Source organism: Anarrhichthys ocellatus, unplaced genomic scaffold (genome assembly GCF_004355925.1).
Source record: "Anarrhichthys ocellatus isolate YVR2014 unplaced genomic scaffold, GSC_Weel_1.0 scaffold75, whole genome shotgun sequence".
Lineage (NCBI taxonomy): Eukaryota > Metazoa > Chordata > Actinopteri > Perciformes > Anarhichadidae > Anarrhichthys > Anarrhichthys ocellatus.
The window spans coordinates 1646505-1658552 of NW_022280105.1; the positions used below are offsets into that span (position 1 = coordinate 1646505).

Below are 12048 nucleotides of genomic sequence, written 5' to 3' on the forward strand. Positions count from 1 at the left end.
CCTTCACCATGAACGAATAAACTGATGTAACTCAACTCCACATCATCAGATCTTTACCAGATTTCACATGTTTGATTAGACTCCAGGCCTGAAGACATCTGCAGGCCAATTTTGAATCATAGTCATAGCGCCACCTACTGGTAACAGTAAGTTAAAGTCATTATACTTTGGCTTGTTTCTCTTAGTAGGTAAATCAAATCAACATCAAATTACTTCCACACAAATGTAAGAAGTTCATAATGCCAGTTCATGAAGCTTTTGATGTTTCATTGAATGCCGTTGCCGTGGTGACAGTCTTCACCGTGAAAAACGAAGGTAATTTTGAGCGGCTAAAAATGCTTGAAACATAAGCAAACTTGGCACACAGTTTTAAAGTTACATATTAGGGTTTTAATGCTTCAGAGTGGCAAGTTGGCTCGATGACGCCCCCTACAAAATGTCGACGAAGCATTTTTCTCAGTATATTTTACATAGATTTACAAAATTTGGGAGGCACATGTATCACATTTGGACTTAAAAAAAAGTCTCTTGCGGCCATGGTCTAAACCAGGGGTCTTCAACGTTTTTCAGGCCAAGGACCCCCAAACTGATAGAGAGATGGAGCAGGGACCCCCGACTATATATAGTGTATAAAATTGTGTTTTATATTAAATGGGCCTAGTACCATGAATACCTCTTTATTGTGCATTCAATACTAAGCTATTCAAACAATACACAGGTTCATATATTCATGTTTTTATTTTCAACATGTGCAAGGTACAGTGAGTAGGGAGGCCGTGCCACTGCCATTTATAAACATACCTTGTCAGCAGATACCAATGCCAATATCACCATTGTCTGTCAATTGCATGATAATCATCATACAAGCTATTCAAATTGATGTTTTTATTTTAAACATAAATGTGGAAACGAAAAATGAGTGATGGCCTATTAGTGCCACTGCCATGCAGTGAAAATTTCGCGGACCCCCTGCAGTAGGGCCGCGGACCCCCTGTTGAAGACCTCTGCTCTAAACCCAACCAGAAGTCAGCAGTTTTGAATTTTGTATGAATTTCTCGTGGTTTTTTCCATTTCCAGGTGCTGTACTACGAACTCCTCCTAGGGAATTAATCCGGTCAGTTTAGAATTTGGTCAGAACAATCTAAAGACCTTAGCGATTAAAAGTTACGAAAAGCTTTAGGTTTCATCGAACGACGTGGATATGGTGTGACGGCCATTTTACATGGTTCACCATCATCCATCAAGCTTTTGTAACTCGACTGTACTTTGTCAAAACTGTCCCAGACTTGACATGCTTGTTGACTGTCATGGCTTTAGGATTTCTGCATGCCAATATTAACTCATTGTCATAGCGCCACCTACTGATAAGCACAGACGTAAGCAGGATTCTGTAATTACAGCGGCCCAAACATTGAACTTATTGAAAGGGTTCGTGGGCACACCATGAGAAAAAGATTTCTCTGATCTAAATATGTGCAAACTAAGATGCTTGGAGAGCAGAAATTGGATAAAAAAGCTTCCAAAATCCCGCTTGTACGTGGAGTTTTCATTAATAGTAAATTGATTTGTTTTTGTTCGTTTTTGAGCCAGGCTGTAATGTAAAGTAATTTCATGCGTGAAGTTTGTTTAATACAATCAAACTGCACCCAGCCGAATTAATGTTATAGATTATAAAACATTGGCTCACCTTTTGGCTCAAACTTATTTCTCGACCAAAAGATGGTTGTTTTTCCACATGGAACTATACATTCTGCCATTTTTCCTCGACTCTTCCCGCTTTGAGTCTCTCAGCAGTGATTGTCAGAGCTACCTGCACAAACAAGACCTGCATTTACTTTGACAGTCTGTTACGTTACCAACACTGAAGCGCGTTCACACACATTCAGTTTTTTGTCGATCTTTACAGGCTTACAGTTATGATTGTATTCGGAGGTACACTAAAAACATTCGAGGCTTAAGACCTGGTCGCAGCTGGTCCAGGCAGGAAATACCATTTAACTCATGCACTTAGTGTATGATGATCACAGAAATGAGTCCTGACAGTACAATCGACGTGCGTGAAGTTGCGAGGGCCCGATCAATGCTGCTTGCAGCTTTAATTAATATATAAAATTTAGTTTTCCGATTAAAAAATTATAAAACCTTTTATATGGTGAACTGTAGATATTGGATACACAGCAATGCTGCATGTGTGAAAGTAATAATGCTAGGAAAATGTATGTTGATAATAGACAAATGGTCAACTGATAATAATAATGAGATGAGATAGGGCTTTAAAAAGTAGTGTGTAGAGTACAGGCTGTTTGCTTAGCAGCAAAAGGTAATATGACTCAGTGCCAGTTGAGATACAGATTAGGAACTACATGTTCCGGTTGCTGAGAGCAGAAAGTCATTGCTTGCAAAGTCGTAAACAGCATCTGAAGGAGAATGAAGTGTGGGAAGAGCAGAAAGAGGACAGACAGGGAACAGAGGAAGGCAACAAGATAAAAAAGAAAATAGGAGGAAAGAAAGAAAGAGGGGAGTGAGACTGAAGGGCATACACGTAGTATGGAGAAGACAAAGAAGAAAAAAGAGAGATCGATTAATACATTTTATTATTTATTATTTAGGCATTAATGCATTAATTCCAGACCTGCGAGTTGAGACCAGGAGGTCTCCTGGAAAGAATTACCTCATTCAGCACTAATCATAGAGAAAATAGTGATATCTGTAAAGCAAAATGTTCTACATAAAAAAGGCAAACGATAATTTATCATTGGAAACTTTGGTCTGCATATATGTTCTTCAAAGTCAGACACCTTGACATAATTACTCTGGATGTGGCTCTGAGCTCCAAGCCCATTGGTTCCTACTGAAGACATACACCTCTAAAAATGGCTCACAAGTAGCACGTTTTCCTGTAAAAGGGATTCAGTCATTTCCTACAAACTGCTGGCTACTGTAGTTTTTAGCAAACATTACTCTGCCAGGATGATATAGTACATCAGTTAGGGACTATTTTCAGTGGCGGATTAATCTACATTCGGTGCTCTGGGGTCTCATTTTTACCCATATAAGTATGTATGCCTCTTTCACAAAAGTAGTGATCCATAAAAATAAAGTTTGCGGTAGAATGTGTGCACCTGTACAGAAACTCTGACCCATGCGTTTGCACATTATGGAGATGCAGATAGTGAGGTGTTGAATTAAAGCCTCCTCACACATTTCATTTCAATAACAATAGTAATATCAAACGTTCCCTATAGATCCACTCTGTTATAGACATTCAAACCAGCCGTGTTATTGGTACTTGTGCTTGTAGTGAGCCATAACTCTTCCATAAGCACCTTTTCCATTCTAAAATATAAAAAATCAAAGTGTACTTCGTATTTCATCAGGACTGTCTCAGGATTGTGTGTCAGGCACACAGAGCTCACTGGAGACATCATGGTGGACATCTTCACCACCTACACATAAGGACTGTGTGGAAATACAACAATCACTACACTCCAGATCCCCATTAACAGTCCCACCATGACAAAACCTGAATAAATCAGGATATTGTGTTTACCTATCAAACTTCCATTTTCACATGATGTTCCATGGAGGTGGATTCCACTGATTGTCATGATCGTTTTGGAAGCAATCAGTGTGATTGCTCATAATGCGGAATGCTGTGTGATTCACCATGGAGAACTTTTGATCAGCAGGCTCATTTATATGCATCAATATTCATGAGGTGCTTTGCATTCACCATTTATGGTTGAATGTGGGCGTGCAGAGGGCGGGATGTGAGGCTGATCCACATGTGGGATCCACATGTGCACATTTCCAGGTGGACTGTGATTTATAAAGGGAACACTGCCAGCAGGTGTGTGAACACTGCTGACACTTTTAGAAGTCCGATTTTCTTCTTTGTCGCATGCCATTTTTGGCTTTTGTGTACACGTTTACTTTTAGTATGGATCCTACACGCTGTATTATCAAGGAGACCCCTGGTGAGCATTTGTGGCTGTCAAAATAATAACTAAATAAATAATAAATACATTTTGTTTTTTTGCAACCAGTGAACAGCAGTGTTCACTGGCAGTGACGTAGAGACTCTGTATACATCTCTGGTAGAGACCTGTCAATCACTGTGTAGCCCTGCCCTAAAGCATCCCCTGCTTTATGGTCTGTGTGACTCTAAATGGACCATAATGTACTAAATGAACATCATGCTGTATTGAAGAAGACTTGAAACTAGAGATTGAGACCATAAACTCATGTTTACAATGTTTACTGAGGTAATAAATCAAGAGAGAAGTAGAGTCATTTTCTCATAGACTTCTATACAACCAGAGGAGTCGCCCCCTGGTGGACACTAGAGAGAATGCAGCTTTAACACATGAAGCTTTGGCTTCACTTTTTAGAACTGGAGATTGCCGCCTCCTTTGGACACACTCTCAATACATGTTAATAGATACATTCATTGTTGGTGTGGCTGTGCACATAGTACTGGTTGATGAGAAGATAAATATAGAATATCATTAGCCATATACTGTGATGAGTACGAGCAGCATTTTGAACCTGTTAGCTCAGAATGTAAAAGCAGGTATTGAGAGAAGGGAGCACTAAATTGCCCTTTTAAGAATTACAAGCTTGTATATGGAACAGATTAGTAATACAGTATACAGTAACCGGAACCTAATGTATCTGTTGCAGAGGATTATGTCACTCTACTTGAGTACAACATGTGGGACTATTCTCTCTGCTAGTAACTGTTTTTAAATGTGACGGGCACAGAAAGCAGCGTGTTCTGTTCGGCTTTGTGTGAGCATCTGTAAACGGCTCATAGTCCACCCTCCAAGCCATGATGTTGGGTGGCAGCAGCACACCCGGCAGCCCCTCCCCCACCTCCTTCATCTCTCCCCGTCTCATTATTGCCACACCTGACAGACTGCTATAATTGATTGTGCTGAAGGAATTACGCCAACTGCCTCTGATGCGCAAGGTGCTTAAGTTCACGTCTTCCGACACATTAATATGGAAATCCCTGTAAACTAAATGATATTTGTCCCCCTTTTTATGCAAATGTTTTCGAACCGAGCCAGTTATCACTTTGATGTTTTACTTGGAAGAGCTTTGTTTTGAGCCACATGTTCTTGGCCGGGTGTTCTGCTACCAGTGATGCACTGCATCCAAGATACAGTCCCTCTAACCTCTATTACAAAGGCCTTTAATGTTGCTCTGTTGTGGGGCTTCTTCTTCGTGCTTTGGTATTTAAGGAGCGTTTGTGCTCTACCTCTAAGCTTACTACATAAGGCATGCCTTTTATAGTCATGTATTTTTAATGGCCACAAAATGACTAATATGCACTATAATAGGCTTGTTAATAACTGTTACTGTTAGGGCTAGACCTTTTCAGGGGAGACCCAGATGGGACTTTCGCTGCTGCAAACCTTCGGCAGCGAAATCGCACCAAAAATGAACTGGATCCGGTTAACAATCTTTATTTAATAAACGAGAAGCTATAACAGTTGCAAACTGAATTACTCTATCGATATCAATATGTCCCACGGGGCAGAGTTCTCATAAGGCCCACCTAATAGCCCAGCCCAGCTGGTCAACTACCCAGAGTGGTAATGGCGCGAACTCTGGCAAAAACCCTCTGGAACTAAGCCTATATTTAAAAGTCTCTGTCCGAAAGTTTAAATGTCCAGTATCAGCCTCTGTGATTGGCCGAAATTCAATCGCCCCTCCTGGCTTCTGGCAGTTATCATCTCAGTGTTTGGTTGAAGTCGTCCGGACTCCTCCTCCTGTGACCTGCTGGTCAGTTGTCCGTCCCTCTGTTCTCTGCTGCATCTCTGTAAAGCCTCACTCAAAATGTTCCCTTTCTGACCCTCAAAACTAATCATACAGTGTTTTAATACCTTTAGTGACTATACTTCTATGGTTTAATACATTCAATGAGTAAAATACTGTAACATAATATCCTCTATAAGTAAGAATATTGTAAACGTATAATACATTCCATAAGTAAACATATTTTGACATTCTTATTATTGTGACACTTCTACTCACCACTTGGGGTGTTATTAAATCCTACTAATAATGCTTTTAATACTGAAATCCTTCACATTACCTAGCCAGATGCAGACACATCAGGTTGTCAAACACATTCTCTGTTCTGTTCTCCTCTCACTGGAGTTCAGAACTGATCATATGTGTATGTAATGAAGGAGCTCAAAGTGATAAGCAGCATCCTCTGCGCTTCCTCTTTTAGCTTGTTGTTTGGGTTCTTCGGCCTGGAAAGTCTGGTCTCATCATCCTTGTTTGCAGCATTTAGTTTACTCTTTTCAGTTGTAAAAAGCTCTGATAAACCCTGGAAGTGTCAATAAGCCAATGTTTGCTGCCATGTTTGCCCATAACTTCATGAAGTGATAATATGAGTGATAGTTCTGCTGCTGTTCATGCAGCTTTAGGATGCACAACCTGTTGTTTGTCTCAGTTTACTGCTGATGTTTTGAAGCTCAGCACAGTTCATAGCAGCATCCCGTAGTACTGTCAGTAGTATTATAAACAGAATCACCCTTTCAGTGTTATATTATATCTGTAAAGTTAAGAGACTATTATGACTAATGCATTAACGTCTCAGCAGCATTTTGCATGTCGAGTTGGTGACATTTTTTCAATGTGATGTACTGTACAACAATAGATCATATTTTATTATACTCATTCAATATTTTGAATTTTGAATTCCTAAATTCTTCAGTGGCTTGAAATGTAAATGATCAGGCAGCATACCTGTGACTCGGTTACTTTGTTTTGTGGCACAGGCTTCCTCCTCTACACTTGTAGTCCCTCAGGATCCGTTTGGAACTGATGACGTCATCAGGCTTATTCTCTCACATTCTCTCAGACCTAATGAAGAAGACATCATACTACTGTTTTGACTGTCTGAGTAGTACTCCTCGGGACGAGTAAACAGCTCTATCCTTTGTGTGTAACATTGGGGGGAGAACCCCTTTGAGGTGAGCAAAACCAGTGTGAGGCCACCATTGATGGGGTTTCTCTGATAGATGGTTAGTGAGCCTTATTGAGCACTTATTGTATTCATATTAGTTTGTTTCTGCACTGTACTTCTGGTTTATGCTCTTACATGCTTGTGTAAACAAGGAGATGCACTCATGACTTCTGGTGACTAGTAGTTCTCTTGAACACCATGTTGAATACACTTATTGTAAGTGGATTTGGATAAAAGCGTCTGCTAAATGACTGTAATGTAATGGTTAGAGATACAGTTCTTTATTAATACCTATGGGAAATCGTGTTGTTTCAGCAGCCAAACAAAGCCACAGAAGACTTCAGAGGTCACCACAGCATCTCATTGTAATATTGTGCTCTATTAATTAGGTTATATTCAGCTCATTACCCATTCTCCTTGGGCTAATTGTAAATCACAATGATTGTAAGTTTCTATAAATTGTTCTGATGTCACAGACTTATTTGAAACATGGATTCTTCATCTCGTTTACAAACTCCTCGTTAACAGGCAGTGTAGAAGAAACGGCTCTGCAGGATGGTTTGACTCCCTGTAGGTGAGCGGGGGGGACATCTGCAGTACGGAGGTTCAGCACTGCTCCTGTGGATGTGTGGTGCAGGCTGGCAGGGGTTGGTTAGGTCTTATCTTGATGGGATGGTTTGACAGGTACTGCATCACATTAAAGGCCTTACCAATCTTTCCTGTCACATCCAGCAGGAGGCTCACAGATAGCCCCCCCCCCTCCAGTGTTCCCTCCTCTCACCACGTTTATACACAACATATTTTTCTTCAGGTCTCAAAGACAAAGTAGAGACTTGTGGGTAAGACCATTTAGTTTGTCTTATAAGTCAATGAAATAGATCACAAAGCCAACCACTTTCTATAACGTGCTTTTATTTTCAGTATTGTTTTGACGGTCTTACTATCACAAGTGTTTCACTGCTACACAGCGTAGAGTCCTGAACACTGACCAGGCCCTACATGCACATCTGTTTCCAGCGGCACAAAGACTTTCCTGGAAAGCTTTTCATTTGAAACTTCTGCAAATGTCGTTGGGAGTTTAACAGCAAAACGGAAAAAAACAGCAGTGTGTTTGAAGCAAATTAGTGAATAAAATACTTGTGTGGCTCTTAAATACATATGCTAATTTCACCATGTGAACCTTTGTACTTAATCTTATTTCACCGAGTTAGCCGTCGCCTCCCGACAATGTTTGGATTAGATTAGATACAACGACAAAATGCACTTTACAGCTAACCAGAGTGATGTACATGTGTATAGTGTATGAATAACGAGTAAGGGCTACATATACGCTAAGAATTATATATACTGTATATACAGCAGTTGCCATACCATAATGTGATGCGCCTTAATGGTGGTAGATAATGATCAATGTCAGTGTATGTATTTCACCAATTCTCACTTAGATCCTATAATCTATGCTCAATACCTCTTTTGCTATCTTGACCTGCACGTCACTTCGTCAAGGTAGATTCAGGAACAGTTGGACAGTATCACTGGATGAATGCATAGCATAGAGTTTGGTGTAACTAGGACACTGTGTTGTCTGATGGTTAGGTGGAATCCACCCAGAGTATGATCAGGATCCTGGGACTGTCAGCCACTCTACCCAACTATCTGGATGTGGCCGCCTTCCTGCACGTCAACCCCTACATCGGCCTCTTCTTCTTTGACAGTCGCTTCAGACCGGTGCCCCTTGGACAGACCTTTGTTGGCATCAAATCCACTAACAAGGTAAACAGACAAAGATGATGTGAATGTATTTACAAACCTATTCTCTCAGAAAAAGGATTCTTCGTGAAAGGCGGAGGTTCTACCCAGAATATTTTGTTTTTGAAGAACCCATTTTCTTCTTTGTAGGACTATGGGTTCCATTAAAACCCTTTTCATCCAAAGAACCGTTTTACTAAGGAAGAGTTCTTCCAGGAATCCTCTCAGCCACACACCAGAAACATGTGATTGTGAACCATTATTGTTTTGGGTTGGCTGCACCACATCAGCCTTGTGGACATGGTTCTAATGGCCCCAGGCTAAAACTGAGCGCATTGGGTTCCTCTTAGCACTGTTAGAAGGATAAAAGGTTCTTGTTTTAACTCCCAGAGAGGATGAGACTGGATGGAACCAATACACCATAGAAGTGTTCACTGTAGAACCTCTCATAGGGGGTTCTGGGAGGATCCTTTCACAGATGATTTGAGGTAAAAACCTAAGAACCAAAACAGGCTCTCCTATGAGGATAAGCCAAATAAGCCTATATGGTTCTAGCCAGCACCTTTGTTTATAAGAGCGTATAGGACCCTGAACATTTTCATGCACCTGTGCTTTAGTTCTTCAAGGTGATGTGTGAATACAATATAGGTGCAAAAACCAAATATCTAAATCGTATTAGACTCCTCCACAGAACAGAACTTTGGCTTTAATCATCAATAGAAGAGTCTGACTGCTACATCGGCATGGCAGCATGGCCACTTGTTAGGACCCTTTCCTGTTAACAGGTGATTCATTTACATGTGTGTTTGTAACGATTACTGCTGGCATCATTATTTGTATTCCCCCTATGTTTAGAGTAAACCACCATTGCTTCATCAAAAGAGAAGTGTCCGTGTTATTCATAGTAGAGGATTAGTTAGCAGAGTATTCAAAGTAGGACCGGAGCATGCACACTATGTAGGTTACAAGTCTATGTGCCTGCGTTTCATGAGTTACTTTAGTGTTAAAACGTTGCCTGTCATCAGTGAAGATAAACTGCTTATTGTGACTATGTGTCCTGTTCAGATCCAGCAGCTTCATGACATGGAGGAGGTGTGTTACAACAAAGTTCTGGAGCAGGTTAAAGCCAGTCATCAGGTAAGAGCTCCTCTGCACATTGGAAGCTCACTTAAAGAATGCAATGTAAAGAGGAGTACATTTAGATGAGTATTCACTCGAGAGCTTTATATTTATAGTAACGCTACTCATTTCTACATGACAACTGTGGATTTTGTCTGACCTATGACCCAATGTAACAAAATTGTGATTCAAGACAGTTAATTGACTCAGTATATCAGGCCAATAAATGAGAGCAGATTATGTCGACTAGAATCATATCCACTGAACAATTCCCTTTTCCCTCCGAATGACTCATCTTCCTGATTCAGACTTCTCATTGAAAGCTGTTTTCCCAGCAGTCTACGTTCTGTGACTTAGTCTTATTAAGTAGCGGGTTCAGTTTCCTTCATACCTCGTTATGACTTTACTGAGACTGTCACTGTGGGATGTCTGGACTCGGCCCACAGTCATACTGGTGTAGCTCCAGAACACAGCACATCTTTTATGCTACTGGTTCCCTTGAAAATACTTCTTTCAAGTTTTTCAGGAATAGGACCTCCTGCAGTAAATATTTTTTGTGAACCGTTTGGAATGAACACCTGCTATCTAATGTGTCTGCAGTCCTTATCTCCCCCAGTGTTACCATTCCCCCTCCCCCAACCACCACCCCCTACTCATTCTGCTTCCACTCCACAGCCTCAGTAGGCCTATTGGGAGGATGAGAGTTGTGAATTCAGACTTTAGCGTTTAGCTCCCGTCTCCTGCAGGAGTTGAACTCCCTATTGAGCACGGGTGTTATCCTGTCTGCATCACTTTATTGCAAGTGTTCACACACACACACACACACACACACACACCCTTTTTCTCTTCTCTCTGGCCCATTATCTCCCTCAGAGACACAGTCTTGCTGAAGCCCCTCGAGAACTTGTAAAGCAACTTAATTCTGCACCACTTTAACTTTTCATCCACCTGGTTGAAACTAAATCCGGCTTGTAGGTTGAGGCCACAGCTCGGCTGGGGAGGCCGCGTCTTTTCTGATTATTAAATTGTCAAGAAGTGGCTGTGACATATATTAATATCACCTGGGAGGATCTGATGGATGAAATCTCCTCTATGGTTTTCCTACCACCCTCCCGGTGGGAAGCCTGCTGCCACAGAGAAGTTTAATAAGCCGAGAAGCCGGCGGTTACTGCCGACAATGCTTCCACACAGCTCAGTGGTGCTGATAAAACAACTTCAATAAATAACATTTGCTGCAGTGGTCTCTTTGGACCCTCTGTGTTTGGAGCTTACACACAGCTGGTTGCTGCATGTAGCCATGCAATATTGTTTGGTCTAATATTAGATTTCCATAATAAATGTTTCAAAAATACATAAGAACAATATCCACAGGGTTTTTCATAGCTATTTACAGGTAATTGTTGAAACCAAATCTGGGTCTTTTTCACAATTTCACTTATTTTATCAGTGTAAACAATGGGTTCATATGTTGTTTGACCCTTTATGTGTTTTTAATATTTTCTAGTTCCCCTACAGTATATGGCTGGACAGTGTATGCTCAGTGTGCTAACTTACCAACTGATGAAATGGATAGTCATTGGTAGAGTAGGTCGCTCTTATTCAGAAGATCTGCGGTTCGACCCCCGGCTCCTCCAGTCAGCATTTCAAAGTGTCCTCGAGGAACATACTGAATCCCAAAGTATGTGTGTGTGTGTGTGTGTGAATGTTAACATGTCTACAGCGCTTTTTTTAAATCTCAAAGAGATCTGTAGTTCTATTCCTTCCATATGGGCAATGTGCAAAGCAACATAAAAAAAGAAATCAAATCAAATAAAGCATCTCCGGTTCTTAATCAATACACTGTAATTATTAATTAGAGCACTGTAAGAACGCTGCCATCCTTATGAAAACATCCACACCTCAGTTGAAATCATTAACCCTACCAACTGTCCACGTTTTCCTTCATCTCAAATAAACTTGAAAATGAGAACCAGCCAATCGGAGGCAGAGCAGGGCGAGTCTTCGAGGAATGTCAGTGGGGGGAAAAAATCAACCAAAATACCACAAATAACTAACAGTCATTTGGATGAGAGGGCATTTCAACATTTCTAAAATCTCTCTTGCACATTCTCTGCTAGTGTGCCATTGGTTACGCTGCCGTCTGTTTACCCCTGGTCTACAATGGGAATTCCTGGATATTAAATATTAATCTGCAG

At 40.9% G+C, this 12048-nt stretch overlaps 1 protein-coding gene across 1 annotated transcript in view; it reads left to right on the top strand.

Moving 5' to 3' along the window:
• ascc3 (activating signal cointegrator 1 complex subunit 3) overlaps positions 1 to 12048 on the top strand; it is a 207946-nt gene that overhangs the window by 108262 nt on the left and 87636 nt on the right. The window contains exons 11-12 of the mRNA XM_031873831.1: positions 8582 to 8758; positions 9800 to 9871. Of these exons, the coding sequence (XP_031729691.1) occupies positions 8582 to 8758; positions 9800 to 9871 (249 nt within the window). The remainder of the gene's footprint in view (positions 1 to 8581; positions 8759 to 9799; positions 9872 to 12048) is intronic.